General features: G+C 43.8%; 1 protein-coding gene across 5 annotated transcripts in view; it reads left to right on the top strand.

Moving 5' to 3' along the window:
* The first annotated feature begins 667 nt into the window (after nt 1-667).
* Nucleotides 668-25,850, top strand: part of KIAA0319 (KIAA0319 ortholog) — an 82,156-nt gene continuing 56,973 nt past the window's right edge. For 3 of the 5 annotated variants that reach the window (XM_048840004.2, XM_048840005.2, XM_048840006.2), the window contains exon 1: nt 668-1,213. In XM_048840004.2, the coding sequence (XP_048695961.2) occupies nt 1,144-1,213 (70 nt within the window). In that variant the 5' untranslated portion in view covers nt 668-1,143. Of the gene's footprint in view, nt 1,214-15,559; nt 15,725-17,903; nt 18,042-25,850 lie in introns of those variants that run through there. The other 2 variants (XM_048840007.2, XM_075125350.1) reach the window with 2 other exon arrangements.

Consider the following 25,850-nt stretch of genomic DNA (forward strand, 5'->3'; position numbering starts at 1 on the left):
TCTGCAGGGTTGACACCCCTCTACTCACACCACCCCTGGGATTGTGGACCCGATCCCAGCTTGCAGATGGGGGATAATCACCATGACAGTTTCCCTTCCTTTCACCCCATACTGGCTTTGATGGTTGTCTGCTGCAGACTGAGCTCTGTTGCTTGCAAGCACCTTTTAAAAGCCATCTTTGTCACACCGACACTTCCATTTTGTGTCTTTCAGATAGAGCAGGGGACTGGGAAACCAGACTTCTGGGTACTACTCCCAGCTTTGCCTTGGTCATGCCATAGAACTGCCCTGTGCCTTAGTGTCCCCATCTGTAAAATGGGAAGAACAATAATAGTTGTTCACTTTTGAAAGGGGGTTGAGCTCCCTGGAGGAAAAGTGCAACCTGACTGTTAGCCTAAGTGCAGTTTTAAGCAGAGGTGCCTCTGAATCAATATCCCAGCAGGTCTGAAGACCCAGGACTTTGAGGGATTTATAGCTGCCCTCTTTCTCTTGGGTGGGACCAACTCCCCACCTTTGAGGAGCTGGGAATCTGCATCCATATCTGCTGCTTATTACCGACATTATTTTTAAACATCTGCTTTAATGCGTGAAACACCCTTCTTCCGCCCCCGCCCAGAGACCCTCCCCCTTCCCGCCCCTCCGCTTCTTGCACCGTGGACCCACCCACCCAAACCGTGCACCACGGCTAGACGCCCACCCGCTCTTTGCAGAGGTCGGGCTGGGCGGGAGCGTGACACGCTGCTGCGCGAGCCCGGGACAGGTTCCATCTTCTGCTCCCCGCGCCCCGCCTGCCCTGCTCTGGGCTCCCGGCAAAGGCTGGGCTGACTGTGCGACCTCCAGCGCGCGCCCCCGCCCCGCAGCGGGCTGCCCGGCGCGGGGCTGGGATAAAGCGCTAGGGGGCGCCTCCGGGCGGTGCTGCTGCGTTAGCATCAGCAGCTGCTGCTGGAAGGAGAACGGAGGAACAGCCCTTGCTGTCTCGCTCCTGCTCCTGCAGCCGCCGCGTTGGGGATCCGGGCAGCAGCAGCTCCCGGATTCAGCCGCAGGAAGAAGACATTAGGCATCTTGGCCTGGTGCCTTGCTACCGCTGCCCCCCTCCCGCTCCAGCGCACACGCCTCTCCTCCCGCTTGGCTTCCGTTCCATGGATGGGGCAGCGAAGGATGCTGCCAGGCCCTGGGGAAGCGACAGCAGCAGCATCTCCATCAGCAGTCTCAGGTACGGTCGTCATACCTGCCCCGCTAGCCTATAGGTGCTGGAGAGCGAGTTAACCCTGTGTGCAACGCATGCCTCGCAGATGGCTATGTTATAGATACAACAAAGGATGCTGTAGATGCTAGCACTTGTTTGAGCTTGGGAGCGGGTGCGTTCAGTGTTGTTTGGGTCTGCGTTGGTGCTGTGCAATAAGTACCTCGTGCTGCACAAGCTAATTGTTGCATAGATCGGTTATTTATTTGAAAGGGTTAGGAAACTATGGAATTTCCCATCCCCATCCCCCTCTGGCTGTAAACATTCAATAACTTCCCAGCCAGAGAATGGATGTTCTCCCCTGCTCTATATATTGCCTGGAAATGTGCATTACTTGTTAAATAGATTATGACAACCAGTCTACACTGATTGAGAGCTTTAAGTGATTTTATGGTCTTGCACCCTCCAAGAATTTCACAAATATGTTACTGGTCTAGATCTTGAACACCAAGACTAATTGGCTGCACTTGTGCATCTCACAGCATCAAGGAAGGAAGGAAGGAAGGAAATATATGCTCTTTAGCAAATATGTTTTCACTCTCTGCTCTTAGGAAAATACCTCCCCCCTCTTGCTGAATTAGCACAGAGCAATGTAATGCCTATGTGTAAAGAAATACTGGACAAAGTGGTTTTATTATATGACTGTGAGGGTCATTTGAAAAAATAAAGGAAATGCTATAGCAATTGCTCAGTGTTAGTAATGTTTTATTTCCATAATGTATGTGGCAAATGTGTACCACCTGTTGGACTAGGAAGAAAAACAGTTAATATGGATTCACTGCTGTAGTGAGGGCATTTCTTTTCAATTTCCACTTAGGTTAAAAAGGGTCAAAAATGGAAAAGTCTCTTCCAAATGTTGCTTTGGAAGTATGCAGATGTGATGGAGCTGAGAAATCTCAGTATTGCAAATGTTACAGTTACAGAGCCTATGGAAATTAGTAATTTGCTACTGAAGTGCATGCTTTTGTTGTAAACATGTATTTACCTTATGGTGAGCGCTTACATATTTGCTAAGCGCAAAGTTTTATCCCATTGCAATCTAAGGAAAAATCATTATCGATAATTCCATTCCTAGCAGAGTTTGGGTGCTGTGTAAATACTAAGTGCTTTACAAACACAGAAAACATTTTTCTGCCCCAAAGAGCGTACAGTCTAAATCAACAACCTATAGATGAAAAGGTGAGTTGGAAATTAAATGCAACATAAGCCTATTTTTCTTCTTCTCCCAATCCATGTGTGTGTGCATTACTTATATTACGGTAGTGCTGACCAAGTCTCTTCTACTAGATGCCGCACAAACACACACCTATCTATCTAGATAAAGTCCCTGTCCCTGTCCTGAAGAATTCACAATCCAAGCCATTTATGGATTAAGCTCTCCAGGACAGGGACTGTGTCCTATCTCTGTTTGTACAGCATCTAGCACAAGAGGCCTGACCCTGAGCAGCATAACTGTAATCCGTATAATAAAAATCCAGGATTGTTACTCTGTGTGTCACTCTGGAGCCTATGATGTCTGTACAGTCAGCGTGAAGTGATGGAAACAACTACAAGCACGGCTGAGAGCAGCTTTTGTTCAGAGCATCACCAGACTGAACCATCACTCTGATTCACTATCATTTACTGTCCAACTTTTAAGTTCTCAGCCATTTTGATTTTATGAATTACCCCTGTGCGTTTTTCAGCTACAGTAAGGCATGTATCTATGCGTGCCCAGAATCCTAGACTATTGTCTTTGATATCAGAGGTAATTTAACCAATCACAAGTGTTATTCTACAGCTAATTTACATGCAACCATTTCATTGGTTGTATGAGAGACTGCCCGGATGATGGATAACCTGGCCCAGCTGCCACACCCATGTGCCCAAATGCCACCTACACAAATCTCCCAGCACAACCCCCCCAGATACATATCAACACAGCCAGCAGACACAATAACCCCAAAGCCTAGAAGGTCTATAGAGTCAGTGTTAATCAATGGAAGTAGCTACAAGCATAGAGGACAACTCTTTTTGTTTAGAATATTGCCGTGATTCAGTCATCACTGAGATCAATGGTCTGTTACTGTCCAGTTTTAAGTTCTCAGCCATTTTTGGCTTTTTTACACACAACTTTATGAATTACACCTGTGCAACAGCATAGGCTTTCAGCTACTAGCACAAATATATATATAGTAGCACAAATATATTCCTCTTGGTTGCATAATGCCCATTCATTTTTATTAGCTTTTTCATTTGTGGGGTTGACTATTCAAGTGGATGTTCCATAATTTTTGACTTGCCTCAGGACAACTGTAATCTCTTATTAACCCTGTACCACAGTCATCTTTCATACTCAATATTCCCTGTAAAAAGGGAAAGATTAATTTAGTATCTTAGACAATGTGTGCAGAGCTACACACCTCACAAAGGATGGGAGATGGGGCAAATTGTGTGAAAGGGGTGGTGTAAGTGAGAGGAATAGAGTATACACACAACGCCCTGGGGTGATGTGCTATCCCTGAGAGCAAAGGAAAGGACGACATAGTAAGGCCCTAATTCTACACCATTAAAGTCAATGGGAGCTTTGCCACAGACTTCAGTGAGTGTAGGATCAATCCTACAAGGGGTATGACCTAAGGAACAAGGGTGTATTCTCGAAAGCGCCCTGGCAGTTTATCCTTCCCCACCCTCCCCCAACAATGAGTGTTGGACACGCAAGCAGTGAATAAAGCAACAGCCACTGGATGCCCTAATTTCCACAGGGAAAATGCCTGGATGCAATTCTGTCTTATCACTGTTGGTTGTGTGTGATTCCCTAATCAACTGTGTGGGATCCATGTCTACTGGTGACTTTATCAGTGCTACTTTGTGTGTCTTAATATTGCTATGTATCCAGTGGAGCTCTCATCATGCATGGCCTCTCTCATCACGGGAGAGAAGCTATCCATTTGGATAATGTGGCAGGCACAGCTGTTGGTTATGCTGGGCATTGCTAATGGTTCCATTGCATGTTTGCTGCCTGAGCATTGCTTATAGAATGTTATTTTCTGAAGGTATGTAACTTTACATGGTGTGGTGTGGTTGATTGTTTTGGTATTGTTACTACATGTCTGTCCTTATTAGGATCATAAGGATTGCCGTACTGGATCAGGACAACAGTCCAATATCCTGTGTCCTACAGTGTTCAGTACCAAATGCTTTAGAGGAAGGTATAAAGCCCCCATAATAGACAATATGTCTATGCAGAAAGTTCCTTCTTTAACTGAGGCAGTTAGTGGTTGACTTATTCCTTGATAATTTGTTTCCTTATCTATTTTTATGGCATATATTCCTGTTATTTTTACAAATGTCTAATCCCCTTCTGAACACAAGTAAACTCTTTGCCCCAATTATATAAAGTAGCAGTGAGTTCCACAGGTTAATTGTGTTTTGCATTTTAAAAAAAGTTCCTTTTTTAATCACTGCCAAGGGCGCACCCAGCTCTGGTTATGGTGCTGTGTGATTTGTACCTGTGGATAGTTCTTCCTAAAGCTTCATTGTCTTCATATAAACACTTTTGTTAATCCTGCATGCCTGTGGCTATTTATGATATGACTGTTGTTTTTGCTCCAGTTGATTGACTGTATGGATCAACTGCTTCCTTGCCTAACCTCTGAACACCCACATATTCTCCATTTTGCCCATCAGAATGCTGTTGTGATATGCATCTCCTTCTGCCAAGCAGCACCAGTGCCAGTGGAATCAAATTCATCTTCAGTTCATTCTACAGCACCTCCCGAAACCCACTGGTATTTTACCACCTCTCTGAGGCCACTCCTGGAACTGCTTATTATCTACATGTGGGGCACATCTTCTTTTGCCATGCTGTGTTGCTTATTGGTAGGGGCTGGTGCTTTATGTGTGGCCTGTCAATCAAGCCCTGGTCACCATGGATATCTTCATGTCCTCTGTCTTATCCACTTGACCACGTTTATTATAGTTTTGCAGCCTTTTTAGTTTTGCAGCCTGCAAAATGTCCTAGGACCAGTAGGCTCCATGCCAATTGCCCACCACTCTATTAACTGCACATGATGTGATTTACTCTTTCAGGCAATCTGATCATGGAGCATGTTGCATATAACATTTTCCATACTAAAAGAAAAGGAGTATTTGTGGCACCTTAGAGACTAATAAATTTATTTGAGCATAAGCTTTCGTGAGCTGAGCATAAGCTTTCGTAAGCTACAGCCCACTTCATTGGATGCATCCGATGAAGTGAGCTGTAACTCACAAAAGCTTATTCTCAAATAAATTTGTTAGTCTCTAAGGTGCCACAAGTACTCCGATGAAGTGGGCTGTAGTTCACAAAAGCTTATGCTCAAATAAATTTGTTAGTCTCTAAGCTGCCACAAGTACTCCGATGAAGTGGGCTGTAGCTCACGAAAGCTTATGCTCAAATGAATTTGTTAGTCTCTAAGGTGCCACAAGTACTCCTTTTCTTTTTTCGAATACAGACTTGCATGGCTGCTACTCTGAAACCTGTCATTTTCCACACTGTGTTTCATGTTCCAGATTTGGGATGATGGGGAATACTGTCCATCTTAGCTTTGAAAAACTGTCAGAAGATTTACTACCATAGGCATGAGATATACTTCTCTAGCCTTTACCAGGATAACTGGCGATAATGAATATCATAGTGATATTTTACTTGCTTATAACAAAGAGAAACAAAACATACTTGCCCTGGTTGAGTGGGCAAATAAACTTTTTTGCCAAGGTAGTGTATCTAATCTCTCTCCCTCTGTCCATACACAAACTCAGACTCAGAGCTCGAAAGGTATGTGTGAAATCCCACTGAGACAGGAATCATGTCTAAAAGCAGCTGCAAGGAACTATGGATAGAATAAGTATACACGTCTAAGTTACAGGATTTTGTTTTTGCTGACAGTGCCCTGCAATATCTAAGCAGTCCTGTACTGAGTCTTTTCTCCTCCAGATCATTTGACTCAATCTCCATCATTAGCTAGATCAGGGGTGGGCAAACTTTTTTTCCTCAGGGCCACATCTGGGTATGGAAATTGTATGGCGGGCCCTGAATGCTCACAAAATCAGGGGTAAGGGTGTGGGAGGGGGTGAGGGCTCCTGCTGGGGGTGTGGGCTTTGGGGTGGGGCCAGAAATGAGGAGTTCAGGGTACAGGAGGGGGCTCCAGGCTGAGGCAGGGGTTTTGGGGTAAGGGGGGATGAGGGCTCCAACAAGGGGTGTGGGCTGTGGGGTGGGGCTGGGGATGAGGAGTTTAGGGGTACAGGAGGTGGATCCAAGCAAGGATCAAGGGGTTCTGAGGGTGGGAGGGGGATCAGGGCTGGGGCAGAGGGTTGGGGGGCAGGAGGGGCAGGGGTGCAGGCTCTGGGCAGCACTTACTTCAAGCATCTCCCAGAAGCAGCGACATGTCCCCACCAGCTCCTATGCAGAGGCACGGCCAGGGGGCTCTGTGTGCTGCCCTGTCCACAGGCACCGCCCCCTACAGCTCCCATTGGCTGGGAACCATGGCCAATGGGAGCTGCAGGGGCGGGGGTTGGGGTGGGGGTAGCATGCAGAGCCCCCTGGCTGCCCTTTTGTGTAGGAGCTGGAGTGGGGACATACCGGCTGCTTCCTGGGAGCCACGGCATGTGCACAGCGGGTCAAGCCCCTGACCCTGCTCCCCAGCTGGAACGCAGGAACGGGGCAAACCTCTGACCCTGCTCCCCGGCGGGAGCTTCAGGGCCAAATTAAAAGGTCTGATGGGCCGGATATGGCCCGTGGGCCATAGTTTGCCCACCGCTGGGCTAGATGGTCCATATTTTTAGCGTCAAATATAATTAATCAGCTATGCGGGCAATAGGACGTAATCTAAACTTAGTCACATGAGCCTGTCTCAGCTAATCACACTGTGACTGGCCATTGAAGGCTATAATAAATATGTATATTTAAGTACTTACGTAACTTCAGAGTCTGTATTTTACAACATGAATCCTTCAGTGCACTCCCTTAATATAAAAATATCAATTCCCTAAAATTAGGAGTACTCATTAGTTGACAGGTGCATATGGCCTTGAATACCAAAAAGCGACTTCTCATATTTGTTGAGCAAGCTATATGTTGTCTGACATGTACTCAAATAATAAAAATGACATAAAACATCTTATGTTCATAAAAAGGGTAACCTCACTGTTATATTTAAAATGAGGTAATTGCCAGAAAACTTCTGCAGTAAAACTGAAATTTTAATGAAAAGTGTTTCATATGTAAACCACATCAATGTGTGTAGTATTATTGCCAATACAATTTTAAAGTAAAAGCCAGAATTTTCTCAACTTGCTGACACTGCAGACTGAACCAGAAAATAGAGCTGTTTGCTTTTTGGTTTTGTGATCACTATCTCTCTGGCTAAAATGTTTTAAAGTGAGTGATTTTTAGATGCCTCAATTTTGGGGCACTCGCCCTCTGATTTTCTGGGTGCTCAGCGCTTCTGAAAATCAGGGTCTAGGAGTCTCAAATGGGGTGCTCACAAACTCAGGCATCCAAAATCGGTGACCACTTTTGAACATTTTGGCCTTGACAGGTAATGAAGTGTCAGTCAAAAAGTAAGTTGCAGATAAGTAGTTGGTTGGTATGATGCTTCCTCAGTGTGCCCAGTACTGTGAGTGACCTTATCACCTGCCTTTGGTGAGAGGAAGTTTTGCTTGGGCTGAACTGGGTGTGAGCTCCCTGATACCACCAATCAGTTAGCTTGCACCCTAACAGTCTCCTCAGGGCTCTGCCAGATCTTACTTTACCTTGCTGGTTAACAATAGGTGCACCCCAATCCTCAAATCCCTACATGCTCTGTCTGGACACTCACAGAAATTACCAGGTAAGCTGTCCCCAGAGGAATAGTGAACACACCAGCTTCTATTATTCAAATGAGGATCAGCTCCAATATAACAACACAGCACTGAGATATATTTATAGTGAAAACAATCATCAGTTTATTATCAAAGGTTAAGATTTGAGAGATAGTGAGTAAGGATAGAAATGGAAACAGAAATGATTACATATAAAACAAAAAGTATAACACTGTTCCTAGAGTCTAAACTTAACATTAACAGAATAAACCTTTGTCTGAAGTAGTTTCTGTCACCTAAAGCAATCTCCCAGCGTCTCCAACCAACATGGCTGGGGATCCCCCTTTCATGAATGCAGAAAACGCTGTTCTCTTTGTTTCCTCAGTGAAGGATCAAGATGTGTTCTTTTGCATTCTCCTTATATCCCCCACAGTTCATTGTTTTGTCTCCAGAGTCAGGATGGTTTATTTGTCGGTGTGCTGACTCCATGATGCCTTCACATCCTCATGTTAACGTTGTGCAAACAGTCTTCCCATTGTGTTGGCTTACAATGCCTATTTTACATATGACCCGAGGCACACAGGTGAATATACATCCTTAGTCTGGTCAAAACCTGCTTGACATCCCTGCTTTGATTCAGACTTTAAAACACATGTTCCGGTGTGTATATATACACAACTCCTTAAATAACATCCATCCATACATCTCATAACAATTAGGATTAGTATGATAATGTAAGTTTTTATTAGAGACTTTTCTTGACCCTCTTTGGATAAGTATTTTGAAAACAATGTGTTAGATGTGGTGAGTTTGTAAGGCCTGTCAATAGTTACTGTTACAGATCAGTGAACCCTTTGCCAATTAGCATTGAGGTGTTCTTTAGGTCATAATTAGACATTATATAACAGTATTGCCAGCCCTAAGTGTTCAAATGAGTCGGGCTCCAAAAATCATGACATTAGCTTAAAAATTATAGGTGAAATCCTGTCCTGTTGAAGTTGAATGGGACCAGGATTTCATCCCCTGATTTTATTTTTAAAAGATACTAAGTATTGGGTTCTTTTTATTTGCCTTCTAGATTTTGAGTCTTTAGGGGGTGTGTTTTCAAACTTTTCTCCGCAACCATGAGGACTAGAAACTTTCTTTTTCTTTTTTTCTTTCTTTTTTTAATGAAGGCTAAGATTCTCACATGATCTCTTGACTTTAGGACTTTAAGAAAAATAGCAAAAATCATGAGACTCGTAATCAAATCATGAGAGTTGGCATAATTGAGTAACTTGTTTTTATTTTTAAGATCTTAAAACTTGATTGTAAAAATATGATCTTCGCTGCAACTTAGTCTTTGTCCCTAAGAGTGAAGTTTTGTTTGCATTTAATAAAAAACCATGTAAACCATTTTGACAATATAAAAGCAGACCAAAAGAAGTGCAAAAATAATCTAAACTAATCTGATCAGAGGTAGTGTTTATATATATATATATATACACACACACACTAATCAAATACATATATTAAAACACTATTAAAATTAATAATCTGAGCTAATCTGATCAGAGGTAGTATTTTAATATATAATATATGCAATATATGAATATATTATATATATTTTATATATCTATTAAAACACAACTTAATTCAGATTTTTATATATATATAAATGTGAATTATATAAACATATAATATATGTTTTCTCTTTATTTCAGTGCTCATGAAAGGTATCAGTCTTGGAGACTGATACTTTCTGTTCATGCCCAGGATGGGGAGCAGCAGTGCAAACTTCCCTTGCCCTGTCCCATCAATGTGTCCCAATCTGACCTGCAAGATCTCTGATATGAAAGGTAGTTCACTCTCCACCCTCATTCAGACTTTGGCCTCGAAGATGAGGGAGGCAGCCAGTTGTGGCGATTGCTTTTTATGATGAGGACACATCCACTAGGAATTGGACTGAGACCATGTCCATACAGCCTCATCACAGAGGCCACTGATCAGCCATCAGACAGTCGTGGCTTTCAGCACTGCAAATATGAGCTGCATTCATACCAAGATCTTTGAGGCTGTCTGTCCCATTAGCAATCCCTTGAAACCTGTTTTTTTCTCTTTAGTTTGATATTGACAACTGTATTCCCCTTCATAATGGATGTTCGGCAATGGTACAGAGAACTAATAGGAAATACCATTTTCATATAAAAATCAAGAATGTGTGGAAACCAAAAGATCTGTTGATTACAGTCCCAGCTGATCACAACAATCCATCAGTTTTTGTCCTCAGGTGCCTCCCTTCTAAGACTAGGATTAATGCCAAGTGAGGATTCAAAGTGCTGAGATGTTTGGCATCTTTGAGTCTTTATTGATGCATTTATTGAGTTCAGCTCATATTTACCACATTGCATGAAGTACTCTGGCATGTGCATACACTAAGTGCTATGCAAATGATATCTGTATTGCAATTTAAGTGGCAGCAATCCTGAATGATTTTGACTTGTTTCCAGTCACTATATGTGTCACAGTGTGGTGTAAATTCTGACACTGATAATGGCACTTTAATTTTTCAATAGGGCAATTACACCGTTCATTGATTTTTTTTTATTTTATTTTTTTAATTGTAAACTGCTCATGGTACTGTGTAACCTTTTTAAGTGTCTCATTGTTAGGAATTCCTTTGCTGTTCGCTGTATCTGCCCAGGAATCATAACAAAGTCATTTGTTATTCAGGTAGCTATCATATCTGCTTAAGTATTGTACAGTAAAATGACCCTTTAAATGAATCATTACTTTTCTGCTTTAGCTGTGTTACTTGCATTGGATAGCAGTGATGAGTGTTTGGGCATATCACACAGACAAGTGACCCTTCAGTACAACGTAATAGGGTATTTTTAACTGGGTAGGGTGTTTTTTTTTTTCACAATTATATTGTGTTGTTTTGACAAATTTTGCAGAATTTTGCAGAATTTTAAAATATTGTCTGCAGAATTTTTAATTTTTTGGCTCAGAATTCCTCCAGGAGTAAAGTTGTTGCTAACGAGCAAGGTATTCATAGTCCTGTCATTCCACTGGTGGTCAGTCTGCAGTTCTCCAGAGCTGCTCTGTGACTATCCTAACCACACACTCTTTCCAGTCTTTGATTATTTTACCTTGAAGGTGAAATGTTCTCACAGCTGATGCAAGTACCATCAGTACCAACAGTGAGCTACATTTGAAGATTCTGAGCTTTCCTGTATGGGCCTGACTGAGTCCAGTGGGAGCTTTGTCAATAATGTCAATGAGAGGAAGATACAGCCTGGATATGCTGCCTTATACTATATTCACCACTCTGCAGACCAAGGATTTAGATGTAGTCCCTGATCTAGGGAATCCAGTCTGTACAATTTTTTATTGTTCTAACCCTGGGGTAACTTTTATGTGCAGGGAATGTGTTACTGCTTGGCTGGTCCCTTTCTCTCTCTAACAGGGAAAATGATTTTAGTCTATGTTAAAACCCAGGAGGATTGAAATACAGAGAAAGGTTCTGGGGGAAATTGAGTTGTTGTTGTTTTTTGTCCTCTGAACAGTCTGGTGCTGGGGGTCTGCCCCGCTGCTGAGCATGTTAAAAATCATGAAGCGGAAATGTTTGTCTCGGGCTGCCAGATACAGAATTCCATTTGGCTCAAGCAAAGCTCAGAAAAAAAAAAGTGGTTTTCAATGTAAGGCAATATATATTTTCACTGTCATATAAACTTGCATACAGTCCATTTTGAGCAGTTCTTCCTCTGAAATGTGAATAAGATTACAGGTCTGACTTAAGCCGATGAAAGCCAAGAAAATTCAAAGTTAATGCCGGCAGCATTATCTTCTCTGTTCACATCATTATGAAAATAAAAAGGCTCAGTGATGTGTGAGTGCAGGATAGAGATTCAGCTATAATACCATATCCCCTGGCTTTGTTGATTTAAACCAGACTTCTCATCCACATCATTTTTTTAAATATATGCATTTATTGATTTATCTACATCAAGGTAAGCAAGCTCTGATGTAGTGTGTCTGATGTCACTTGTATGTAGACAGTGTAATATCATGAGGTAAATCAGAGGTGTGAGGGTACATGGCATTTCTGTGAAAGAAAGTAGTTACATTTTAGTGGCACATGTCTGCAGAACTTGCTTAACCTCAGACTCCTTCCCCATGGCTACACCCTGCCTCCCTCTGGAGAGTGTTCATGGGCCCAGTTATTTAGACATTTAAAGTCATTATTATTTTTAAAGAGGTTTTCTATTTTTTTAATGGAGAAAAGGCTGTACTCTTAATATTCGCATTATACACATTTTGGATCTGATATTGCTCCCATTGACATCAAAGGTAGTTTTGCAATTGACTTCAGTGGGAGCAGGCTTTGGCGATTTGTTACATAGAAGGTAAATAAAAATAGTTACCTGTCATCAGAAAAAAGCACTGAGTGAGTCAGGTGTCCTGTACGGTAAAAACAGTCTGTATCATAATGCATATGCAAGTTGGGTGAAATTAAGCTTGTCGCCTTTTTAATGCTTATCTTTGACACCTTACTTTCATACTTACAATGTAGGTTTATAAAAACCTCATTTTCTAGAAAAATACAAATTCTATCGTATAAATAACCCTTGTTCCACAGGCATCATGAGTAGGGTTTGAACCCAAGAGATTCAACAGTGCAAATATATTAATAATTTTTGCTGAAGCAATATCTATATTAGTTGGCATCAGCATCAAACTGTTAACCTCTGTGAACCAGCCACTAGAGGGGGAATATAGTACACTGAAACAATGGGTTATGTATACAGGAGGAGCTCCATTTTGAAGCCATCATAGAACTGGCATATTATTTATGAGAGGCAGTGCAGCTAAGTGGCTAAGTCTTGGGTCTTCTGTATTAGAGACCGGAATTCTATTCCCAGTTCTGCCCGATATGACCTTGTGGAACCCTTACTTACTCCTGTTAAATGAAGGAACTGATACTTGCCTCCTTTTGGGGGCAAGGGTATAAGGCCTTGCTTAATAACTCTGTATACTTCACAATCCTTATTATTAATGCCAGTCAGAAGAAGTGAAACTTGACCCTGCGATGTTTTGATTCCCAGCCCAATGCACCTTCCCCTAGGCCAGAGGAGCATATGTGTCCAGTCCATCCTAAAGAGACACATCTGATTTGTTGGACTGCTTCAGGAAATCAGTGAGGGGTGAAGAACATTTTTACTGGCACAGAAAAAGATATCTCTCTGACTCTAGGAACCTATCCCTCTGCCAGATTTCGAGCTTCTGTTTCAAACCAGAGGGATAGGTTCCTAGAGTCAGAGAGATATCTTTTTCTGTGCCAGTAAAAATCCATCCAGAACTGGACAAGTCATAAGCCACAGAAAACTGCCATTTGCGCGTGTGCAAAAGAACTTATTAGGAGCTTGATCCTAAAATCTAACATCTGGGCATGATACTTTATTCTTAAGCAGCACCTTTTTCCAAAGGATCTCCAAACACTTACAAGCATTAGTTAATTCTCATAAGACACCTTCCAGCTCCCTGGGTTTTTTTTAAATTGGAAAAATTGTTAAGGTTGGCAAAACTTCCTGTTTTTCCCTAATCTTATTCTCAAAAACAGCTGAAACATCCCAAAGAAATTAAACCTGAAACAGAGAGCAAACATGGAGAGTTTCAGTCCCAGTAGCTAAAGTTTGACAAAGTTATAAGGAGTTGAACTTTGGGGTTATAATGGGAAATGGTTGGCAACTTTAATAATAGGAGTCACTATCACTAGCTCCTAAAATGTAAAATGGATTTAATAATATTTGCTTAGCTTACAGGTGTCTTATGAGAATTAATTAATGCTTGTAAGTGTTTGGAGATCCTTTGGAAAAAGGTGCTGCTTAAGAACAAAGTATCATTATTTTCCTTCTCAGTTAAGCATACTGAACCAGATTAATTCCTAATGTAACTTCATTGCCCTATGTGGAGCTACACTTGTGTTGAATTTAGTCTATTTGAATAATGACAAAAACCCAAACACCCCAGCTTTGCACAAGCTTTTGCAGTGCTAGATTAAAATAAAGATTTTTTTGTTTAATAGTTGATGCCCAACAAAGGGTGGTCAGAGTGGGAAGAAGAAGTGGATTAATACATTTTCATCCTGTTTCTAGGAATTTCTTTTGGATGGGGAGCTGTAATTGCAAATATCAAAACACTTTAAAGCATAAAGTAGTGTTGTTTTGTGACAGATAGTTGTTCTTTCCTTGGTTTTGTGTCATTTGAATAAATCAGGATAACCGTTTTGATGCTTGGTGCCATGGATTCTCTGTAATAGTGTGTCTCTCAAAAAGAAATTTTATTGCTTGTTTGGTAGAATTAGGCTTAAAAATGTCAAACTGTATTTTAAAATGAGTGTTGGGCTTCTGAAAAGCGAATAACCTTCCACAGTTTTGCAGGCAGCTTGCCAAATTTATTGCTTTTCACATTTGGGACTTGAGATTCTCAGCAAAATATTTTTCTACTTTAACCTTGCCCTTCTCCAAACCTGCAGATTGTTTGTAGGGACCCTGGAGAGTCTTCCTTTCCTAATGAATTGATGCTACATGGCTACATGGATTGCATGTGGAGCAGATGAAGCCCATCTGGAATCTGGAGCGGTTTCAATATCTACCCTGTTTAGATCAGCCTGTGTAAAAAAAAACAAACATGTCAAAACAGCTCTCTTCTTCCTGTATTTCTCCTTGCTTTGTAGCAGGCCAGTCACTTGCCATATAAAAGGCCAAGTTTTAAGGGGCAAATCAGTAACCAGCTCAGTGACTGACTTGTAAGGGAAACAAACTCCAGTCACTCACTGACTATCAAAGGAAACTAGCTGTGATTCTCTGTACTGAAAGGGCTATACTCAAGCGAAAGGTTCAGCTCCCTTCCCTCAGGAGGTATGCCTCCGTATCCTTTGTATGCATAGTAGATTGTAGCTAAATAAAACTTGTTTTTCCTTCTCAAATCGGATGTTGGAATTAGTTCTTCCCCATTAAACCCATATGTTAGTTGCTTAGGATTCCTGGAGGAACTTTGACTGTCCTGAGAAGAAATGTTTTCTTCCTGAAAATCCCAAAGAGGCCCTTGTTTGCCTTACTCACACAAGAAGTCCCATAAATTAACAGACTTATCTTTGAAGCCTGGAATTTTAATATTGAAGGTGTTTTTTATGGCTCCACAGTGAAGGTTGCATTTCACTTTCCACTTGAGCAGAAATAAACTCCCTTTGTTCAATAAGTGCATAGAGGGGTTACTGGTGCTTTGTAGATACAGGAACCCAAGAGTGTAGGCTATTTCTATACCTTCAAAGCACAAGAGTTACAGGTAAGTAATTTGTTCTTTATCTTCATTTTGCCCAATCTCCTGTTTCATCCATCACACAGATGCTGGGGAAGTAATTGTCAAGCCTACATTTATCCTCTCTGCTTGTGCTGTGACAGTCTAAAATGCTAACGTCTGACCTATTTCTTCCTCTGCTGTCTATTACAGCCCTTCAAGGCTCCTGCTAGGTACTAAACAGTATTAGAGGAAACCTACACTAAGGTCATATATCATCTCCAAACAGCTGGCCAGAAGCCTGGTTGTCACTGCCTGCCCGGTGTAGAATGGCATTTGGGCTCAGCACTCTGTTCTTGTTGCTGTGGGCAATAACAGGTAGGAGTTTACTTCTTGTGTTAATGTCTGAATCGTGCACAGCGAATGAAGCAAACATTACCGATTTTTGTAATAAGAATAGGCTGAGGATAGGAGACTGTTACTGTTCCTCACTAAGAAGAGTTCTTGTACGTAACTCTATATCTGATAGCCTCTGTATAAAGTCCCCTTTCTGCTGTTCAGAACTGATTTCTGGCCACTACAGATAGGGTGCAAGTGAGGGTGGAGGAAAGGTTCCAAGAAACCCTTCCCTATCTATTCTGGATCAGCCATGATTAGGTACAGGTGCTGGGAGTGCAAAGGGAACGGAGCACTATAAGAGGCATATCTAGGGAGGGGCAGGGCCATATGCACCAGCAGTACCGTGGTAGAGGAAAAGCACTGACTACATCTGTTGTTTAAATGGAGCAGGTCCTCACAGGTGCCTATGAAAGGCACAATGTTTTGAAGGGTGAATGCTTCCAGGCCTCAGAGCTGAGGCCTGATCAAGCCACTAGTGCGGGGGTGGGCAACTGTTTTGGCCCAAGGGCTACATCGGGGTTGTGAAACAGTATGGAGGGCCAGGTAGGGAAGGCTGTGCCTCCGCAAACAGCCTGGCCCCTGCCCCCTATCCGCCCTCTCCCACTTCCCGTCCCCGACTGCCCCCTCCCAACCCCTGACCCATCCAACCCCCCCCGCTCCTTGTCCCCTGACGGCCCCCTCCCGGGACCCCCTGCCCCTAACCGCCCCACCCCCGGAACCCCACCCCCTATCCAACCCCTCTGTCCCCCCGACTGCCCTGGCCCCTATCCACACTCCCACTCCCTGACAGGCCCCCCGACCCATCCAACTCCCCCCCCACTCCTGGGACCCCCATCCCTAACTGCCCCCCACCCCCAGGACCTCATCCCCTATCCAACCCCCCCCCTCACCCGCTGCCTGTCTCCTGACCACATGCCCCCCCCCCCAACCTCTGTCCCATCCAACCACCTCCTGACTACCTCCCGGGACCTCCTGCCCCTTATCCAACCCCCTACCCCCTTACCATGCCGCTCAGAGCGGCAGGACAGGCTTATTGGAAAGCCTGGGAGGTTGGCAGGCGCAAGCCATGCTGCCCACGCAGCAGCGTAGCTGTGGGGGAGGGGGACAGTGGGGAAGGAGCCGGGGGCTAGCCTCCTCTGCCGGAAGCTCAGGGACCAGGCAGGACGGTCCCATGGGCAGGATGTGGCCCGCGGGCCGTAGTTTGCCCATCTCTGCACTAGTGCATGGAAAATAAAAATGCATTTTTTTTCAGGTAAGTAGAATTTCTTTTTGCAAAGACACAGTTTAGGGAAATGCTACCAATTCTCCCCCACCCCCAGCCACCACTGGTGACTTTTTTTTTTAGCTATAAGCAAACAAATGAAAAGTAGTATAGATTCTCAGTACTACCACGTTATCATCCGTCATTTTATCTCAGACGTTGGCAGTGTTAGCACAGACACTACAGAACAAAGGTGAAATGCTCATATAAGGGCTTTATTTTGCCAGAGGGCTAACAGTTTTTGGAATTGTGGCTGTGGACATACTGGCAGAATCTACATTATTGGAATTCAATAAATGAATAGAGAAATTATTTGGACTCCAGCAAGTCTCTTGAGATACAAGCAGGATTAGCTGTTTAATAAGGGAGATTCTTGCTCGTATGCCTAGTTTTAATAAAACCGCTGAATTTGGGAATGAGAAGGCATTAACTCCAGGATATTTTGGTGATAGTTCTAGAACCATCCTCTAGAACAGTGTGACACTGTCATACTGTATCTCCACTGAGGGGAAGATGGGCCTGTTTTTGTATAGTAAACAGTGGATGCATGTGTCTACTCGTGTAGTCAATCCTATTTAAGCAGTATTTGAGGTCCTGATATGTGGCCAACACTGGTATTCTCTGGTGAAGAAAATTTCAGTGGGAGCTCTTTGTGTGTAAGGAATAATGAATTTGACTCATTAAGAGTGTTACCAAATTATAGGAGTGTATAATAATGGTTCTAGTTACTTATTACTAGACTAAAAAGTCCTTCCTGACATCTGAAAAGACTTGTTCATTGATTATGTCTTGTAACCATGTCTCAATTATTTTTCCAAAGCAAACCTGTTACCCATTTCTTACATCGTAGGGCAGAGGTTCTCAAAGTGTGGTCTGTGAGCTCCATTCAGGTGGTCCGTGGATAGTTCCCTCTAAGGTGTGCACCTGGGTGGCCACACACAAGAGAATAAAGGGCTATCCATCTAATTAGTAGAGCCGTGGAGGTGTGGCTCCACTAATTAAGTGCCTGGACCCAGGAGAAGACGCACATGTAAGGTGAGGTGGTGGCCTTGAGGGGAATAGGGGGTAGATGGGAGGGGGCAGTAGGGTGAAAGAGGGGGTGGGGGGAATTTGGGATGTGCAGGGCTGTGGTGGCCAGAGAAAGAGGCAGCTTTCCCCAGCTCCAGGGCTGCGGCTGCTGGAAAGAGATGGCCCTCCTTCCCAGCCCCAGCTCGGTGGCTACTGCAGTGGGGGAAAGAGGGAGAGACCCCCCCTCCTTCCCATCCCTAGCTCGAGGGCTGCCGTGGCAGGGGAGAGAGGGCACATCCATCGCATTAGAAAGATAAGACTACTGATATTAAAATAAGAGTTGTATGCTTTCATTTGTAGAACCAAAAAAAGTTGTTTATTATTAAGATTTTCTTTTATCCAAAACGCTTCACAATAGTTAGCTAACGGTACAAACAACAACATTTGGAAAGATCATTAAGTGGTCTGCCGAGACCCTCAGCAATTTTAGAGTGGTCTGCGAAAAAAAAGGTTTGAGAAGCACTGTCATAGGGTATATATTACAAGCTTCTCTCTGTCCCAGAGGTAATTGTTCCGAACAGTAAATTATGGGTTAACGAATGTTATCATATAGCCTTTTATGTTGATTGTGTCCCTTCCCTCCCCTGCACACTTCCATTTACTTTGGCAGAAAATTCAGGGGCATTATCCCTTTCAGTGTCCTGCCAAAACAGTTCAGCAAGGGTGTGGTTCTGTAAGGTGCTGTACACCCCAATTGAATTGGAGGGTGTTCAGCGTCTTCCAGAAGATGCTCATTTTAATAAGTCAATGTATGCTCACTCCGGTGCATGACAGTAACATTATCTGTGGCTCAAGAAGCTTGTTAGATGTTTGTGCTAAAGATTTTAGCTTTTCTGTCTCTGATTCTCTGAACTACTGATCCTTCTAAAGAATTGTGAAGTGTGTTGCATTTTCCTAACAGTCCTAAGCATGGATTTGTTAGGTCTTCCAGGGCTATTTTTTTTAGTCAAGTTGTTTGCTATTTGAGCTGACTCTTTCACTAGCTCGCTTTGCATGGTAAGGGCTTGATGCAGTGTGCTTGAGAGAGAATAGTTGTAATTGGAAGGTGCTAAAAAAGAGGCAGAACAGTCCTCTCCTTTGTCAAAGGCTTTAAGCTGAGCTACCTTGATCTGTATGCTGAGATGGTTCTATTTGTGTTTTTATTAGTTGGCTGAATTAGTTTGGGGTGGCTGTTGTTTGCTGAGAGCATTTTTGGTTTTTGTAAAGAGAACATACAACAGCAGACACTGAGGTCGGTGGGTACTGACCCCTGCTGTTGACCTTATGTAACACTGACTCATGTGATGAGCTTTGAGCCAGGTGTGTCAATGAATATTGGTGTCTTACTATCACTGCTATGTATCATGCCTTAGCACTCAGCACCTCCCATGCTTGGGTCAACTGACTTCATGAAACTCTGGTTGCAACTTATAATTTCTCCTTGTGTCTCACTAAGGCTATGTCTACACTACAATCTTAAATTGACCTGTGTTAGGTCGACTTACAGCCACGGCATTAATTACTGTGATGGCTGATGTTCACAGTACCCTCCTCTGGTCAGTAGTGCTCACCAGAGGCACCTCTACCGACTGAAGAGGGGCAGTGTGGGGCACTGAGGGCCAGGGCTCTCTGCTCCGTGCAGCTCCCCACCGGGAGCCCAGCTGCGTCCCCCCGCCTCCCCACTCCCATCCAAGCTTTGATCTTGCCTCCAGGGGAATGATCTGCACCGGGAGTCTGGTTGGCTGCCATGCTTTCAGCGGGAAGCCAGGATCCTGGTGTGCAGCAGGTCTCCCGGGGGGAGCCCAAGCCAGGAGCGGAGGCCTGGCTGGGGAGCCAGGAGCCAGCTTTCTTGCCAGGAGCCATGAAATAGACAAGATTGATTGCCAACCACCAATGTAAGGAATGCAGTGTCTACAGAGACACTGCATCGCCCTAACTAAACCGACATAAGCCTTACGCCTCTTGTCAAAGTGGTTTTATTATGTGAGCATAAAGGAGAGTTACATCGGTGGGAGGAGCATTTCAGTGTGTGCACCTCCACTGTTTTGTTGATGAAAGCTGACTTGTGTAGACAAGGCTTTAATGTATGTATGAGTCTCTTATAATGTAGTCTATTGCCACTGATATAAATCCATTAATTGATCAAATTATTTTGTGTTGAATGAGGTCTAAATTATTCTGGCCATTCTAACTATCAAGAGTGGTTGTGCTAATGCATTCCAAAATTGATTTTATATTTATTTATATCTCATATAACTATAAAATGCCATTCCAGCTGAACTAAAGTGGAGAATGTACAGCTCTGTCATTGATAAAGACAGCATGCATTGGTTACCATCATAAACACAACTGTTTAGTTGACAGTGCTATAGATTGGATTAAATTCAGTATGGCACGCTTGCAGAGACATGCTCCAACCTAGCATCACAGTGATCTTATAAACTCATTTTATTGTAATTCATTTCTACTGGTGTAATAAAGCTCAGAGGTGTCATCATGCCTGACTCGCAATATTCAGCTACTGCATTTTCACACTGTGCTACTTTGTTCTGAGATTAGCCTTTATAACAAAATCACAAAGATAGTTTAGTGTGCAGTCACAATTACAGGTGGTGTAGAACTCCCATCTCCTTGCTCTGGGCAATGCAGCCCTGCATGCATAAAGCAACCTCCCAGTGCCATTTACAAAGACGCCATTCCCATTTCTGTGTTTAATAACACACTTCTCCTGAGATTCCTGCAAGCTGTGAGTTCTCAGCACACTATTGCCAACCTTATGTGCTCAAAAATCAGGAGTCAAAATATCACAGTGAGACTAAAAATCATAAGACTAAAAATCTGGTTTCTTTCGATTTGCTTTCTGATTTTTGATGCTTTAGGGTTCATCTTTTTAAAACTTTTCTTCACAACCGCAGGGGCTGGAAACTTTTTTTTTAAATGAAAGTCAGGATTTTCATGAAACACATGATTCCAGGAGCTGGGGCTTTAAGAAAAACTCCAAATATGCCGAGAGTCACAATAAAATCCTGAGAGTTGGCAACACCGTAAACAAATGTCATTCTCTTCTGATCAATTATTTTGTAAATATGGCACTTTGCACACACGAAGAAAGGAGATGTGTTGCAGAGGAAAGTCATAGCTGCTGACTCTAGTGAGTAAAGTATATTTTTATAGCTGTTAGCATTGTGGAGTCCACATAGCTTATTGAGAGGGGCCTAGAGTCTATTCCTTCTTGAGATCATCAACAGAATTGTTTACTGAGTTCCAATCAGGTACAGCTGTGCAGGCCTACTGATTGCAGTGAGGTTTCACAAGTGTCACTGAGGGCATAATTTAATAATAGTGGGATTGTCAAGTACAACAGACAGTATAATTTGACCTGAAAGCAACAATTAAGAGATTGATGATGCCTAAAGAGGAAAGAACCCAGCTTGACTTTCAGGGTCTAGATCAGGGGTGGGCAAACTTTTTGGCCTGAGGCCCACATCGGGGTTCCGAAACTGTATGGAGGGCCGGGTAGGGAAGGCTGTGACTCCCCAAACAGCCTGGCCCCTGTTGTCGATAGCTACCGGTGTGGTGCTCCGCTCTTGTTTGATGATGATAACAGTCGGTTGTGTGTGTGTTCCCTCTATGTGCTGCCCCAGCTCTGCGCAGATAGCTAACACAGCAGACCCCGAGAGAACCCCCAAAAACCACAGACTCTAGTAAGGTACGAAGGAACCCGAGCCAGGTTTATTGTCAAACGAAGCACAGTAATAGTTCCCAATAGACTCTACAGGGCATACTACGAATTTGTGCTCCCTGGCAATGGAAACAGCTCAGTCAGTGGCAGGACACTCCACTGCCCCCTAGGCTGGACAAAGAGATGCGCTCCGGGACCTACTTTTATACCATTGCAGGACAGATTACTCATCATAGTTCAAACAAATCTATCCACCATGTTGTCCTTTTGACCCTGTCTTTAAGATGCACCTGCCTGTTCCTTGTTATGTCTATGGAGTGTCTTGCCGCCATTTTGGCACAAGTTTCTCTCATTAGCACTTATGTGTGTGTGTGCACGTGCCTCTAACAATCTTTTCTTGCAAACTTCTGTGAGTGGGACCTGCCTCTGGCTCACAGCCCAGCTTTGCTTATCGTTGCCTGGAAGTACTTTGGTTCAGGCTTCAGATCTCAGACTGGGCCTCTGATACAAGAATTTATATTTCAGGGCCTTCTCTTACTACAGCCCCCACCCCCTATCCACTCCCTCCCACTTCCTGCCCCCTAACTGCCCCCTCAGAACTCCGGACCCATCCAACCCCCCCACCCCCGCTCCTTGTCCCCTGACCACCCCCTCCCGGGACCCTTGCTCCTAACCGCCCCCCGGGACCCCACCGCCTATCCAACCCCCCTGTCCCCTGACTGCCCCGACCCCTATCCACATGCCCACCCCCTGACAGGCCCTCCGGGACTCCCACACCTATCCAACTGCTCCCTGGCCCTTGACTGCCCCCCAGGACCCCCTGCCCCTTATCCAACCTCCCTGCCCCCTTACCATGCCGCTCAGAGCACCAGAACTGGCAGCTGCGCCGCCCAGCCGGAGCCTGCTGCACAGTCTAGAGCACCAGGGCAGGCTGGCGGTTCTCGCAGCCGCGCTGCCCAGCAGGACCTCACAGCCCCGCCGCCCAGAGCGCTGGTGGCACAGCGAGCTGAGGCAGCAGGGGAGGGGCTGGGGACTAGCCTCCCTGGCTGGGAGCTCAAGGGCCGGGCAGGACGGTCCCACGGGCCGGATGTGACCTGCAGGCCGTAGTTTGCCCACCTCTGGTCTAGATTGTACGTGCAGGGCTTGGAAAGACCAACTTTTTAGTTGTTTGATATTAAACTTATCAAGAGATAATAAAAGGTGAACAGCACAATGCCAGTCACTTTTCAGACCAGAACTGCACGTGAAGCTCTTTCTTCCTCTGGATTTCATGGTGAGTCCTGTCTCTGCTGCGTCAGTCTTTTTAGGCTATAGGATTGCAGGGAGGGACTATCTATGTCTATGGGCTTTGTACAGCACTTACCATATGGACATATTTTAAGTACATTTCAAATTGAATGAATTACTGACAATTAAAAAAAAAAAGGAGATTATATCTATTTAAGGTATTTATGTGGCCCCTGTTCTCTGAGCATCTCATAGTCTGTAATATATTTACCTTCACAACACTCTGTGAGTTAGGGAAGTACCCTTATCCCCAGTTTTAGAGCTGAAAAACCAAAGCAAAGAGAGAGTGAGTGATTTACCCAGGTTCATACAAAAAATCAGTAGCAGAGCAGAGAACTGCCCAGTATTACATAGGGATACTGGGGATGAGGCAGGTAAGTAGCCTCTTCCTTCCCAGAACATAAGCACAGCCGCAGGGAAAGATTCCCACCAAGTGCTCAAGAGAGTACTGGGGAGAAATTGAATCCATCTGCTCTATCCACCAGTACTTCTTGATTTATCAGCAACAAACAGGGATCCTGGCAGCCCGTGAAATGAAGATGAACCATCAAGTGAACCATCAGGATCAGTGAACCAATTAGAGAGGCTCAGCAGCTGATCCTGGGCCCTATAACAGAATTGTAAACATCCTGCAGACTGCTGCTCTAATTACTGTAAAAGCTTTGCAGCCCATTGTTTGTAAATCTAATTGCAGTACTCTTGGTTTTGTCCCCGTGTCAAGGATTTGCTTTTATGTAATTTAGCATTTTTCCCTATTTGCTCTTCCCCCCTCCCCCAGTATTTAATCTGCAATTAGAATGGTCTCTGAAGCAAGAAACAGGCCTTCTGCTTTCCCTGAAGTATCTCTGTGTAAAAGCTTACAGGATTTCAGGGAGGGAGAGGCTCTAAATAATATGGAAGCAGCCTGTGGAGAGAGAATGAAATCGTATTCCTTATGTACAGAGGTGTACGCCATCCCCTCAGAAACTGATGCAGTGACGCTTCAGATTTTGATGAACTTCTGGCTAATCTGGCTTCTCTGGTTTTGAGGATAGTGATTTTTATAGGTCCCTGCTAAAGCTGCTGGAGTTAAGCCTTTGTCAGCATTTATGTTATAAATCCTATTCTTCAGAGGCTTATAACTCAGCTGTGAAAATTGGCTCTGGCTTGAAAGTTAGAATTAGAGTTCTCATCTTGGGAGACAACTATTTCTTTTTTTTTTTTCTAGAATCTCATCAAAAGTATCTCAGCCCTTTATAATGCTGAAGAAGGATAATAAAATATAATATTTTGCACTTCTGTTGCATCTTTTCTCTCAAAAGCTCCGACCAAAATAAACGTACACATAACACCACTGAAATGCAGCCACCTCTGGATGTGGAAGCCAGCCCAGAGCACAGTGGTGTGGGGACAGGAGATTTTGGGCCAGGATACTGGGGCAGACCCCATCCTACCCTGCCCTTATGAAAACTAACACTGGATCTTCCATCTTCATGTAGATTGTGCCCATGTGACCTTGGTTAAGGTCTGTATCAAAAGATGCTTATGTAGTAAACTACACGGAATTCAGTTTATCTACCTTGGAAGGATGAAGAGCTGAGTCAATCCTTTGAGGATTTGAACTTGTGACTCCAGCAAGCCTAGGGATTGAGAACTAGCTATGGCTAGAAACAGCCCCTCAGCTAGAAATATATGTTTGCAGTTTCAGCTTGTTTTTCTTGGGCATTAGCAGGATTCCTGCCTACAGCTTTAAAATCTAGGTCTAGCCTGGCTGAGTAGTGGCAGCGTGGCCAAGCTTGGGCTTTGAGTCTGTCCCACGTTTCCCACAATGGCAGGAGCCAGGAGCACTGTGTGTGTATGCTCAGTCTCCAGGAGATGGGACTGCTTTGAATTGTTCCCCTAAAATCTCCTCTGCCACAGCCAATTCTGACTGGCTATGGTGAGGCCAGGGCCAAGAATGCTGGAGAGGGAGTAAGTGGGATGGGGGGAATCTCAGAGCATCAGCTTGACAACTAATCAGTTTCTTAAAGGGACAGGGGTTAAAACTGACCCACTCTTCCTTATCAGTGGTTCCCCATTGCAGTCCTTAATGGCTGGATTAATTCCATCTGATATTTCTCACTTAGAACACAGAAAACCCTCCTGCTGCACAGCTTACTGTTAGATCCTATGACCAAACCAGTCCATGTGCACTGTCATCATAATCATGCAGGGCTTCCATCTGCCCTCTAAACAACCCTGATAACCTACAGTGTATTACTGTGTGATCACCAGGCCAAACACAATTTGGTGCCTAGTAAATTACCACAATCTCCATGCCATTCATGCATCAGTTGGCCTATGAAGCTGAGAGTGAGAGAATAGGAAACCTCAGTTAGTTACAGCTGTAGCTCACGAAAGCTTATGCTCAAATAAATTGGTTAGTCTCTAAGGTGCCACAAGTACTCCTTTTCTTTTTGCGAATACAGACTAACACGGCTGTTACTCTGAAACCTGTCCTTATAAGGAATAACTTTACTTTACAAAGTGACTGTAAAAATGGTGCCTTCTTACTCAGCAGTTGTGCTCCCTGCATATGTATGAAGAGCTATGTCCGCAGACTTTAGTGGGGGAGGGGGGAAATTGTCTTTATTAATTTTTCCTAAAGTTAGCCCAAAACAGATCTGGGAATGTGAGATTATTCTTTACTGGTTTACGCATTATCAACAGAATTACTAACATCGGTGACAGGGCCACTTGTGCAACTCCATGATCTCCAAATTATGCCCTCAGTTATGCCTGTGCAAGCCTGCTGCAGGTATAAGGTAGCACAGATGTAGGTGTATTTGGCCTACAGAACCTTTACTGCT

Source organism: Caretta caretta, chromosome 2 (assembly GCF_965140235.1).
Source record: "Caretta caretta isolate rCarCar2 chromosome 2, rCarCar1.hap1, whole genome shotgun sequence".
In the NCBI taxonomy this organism is placed as follows: Eukaryota; Metazoa; Chordata; order Testudines; family Cheloniidae; genus Caretta; species Caretta caretta.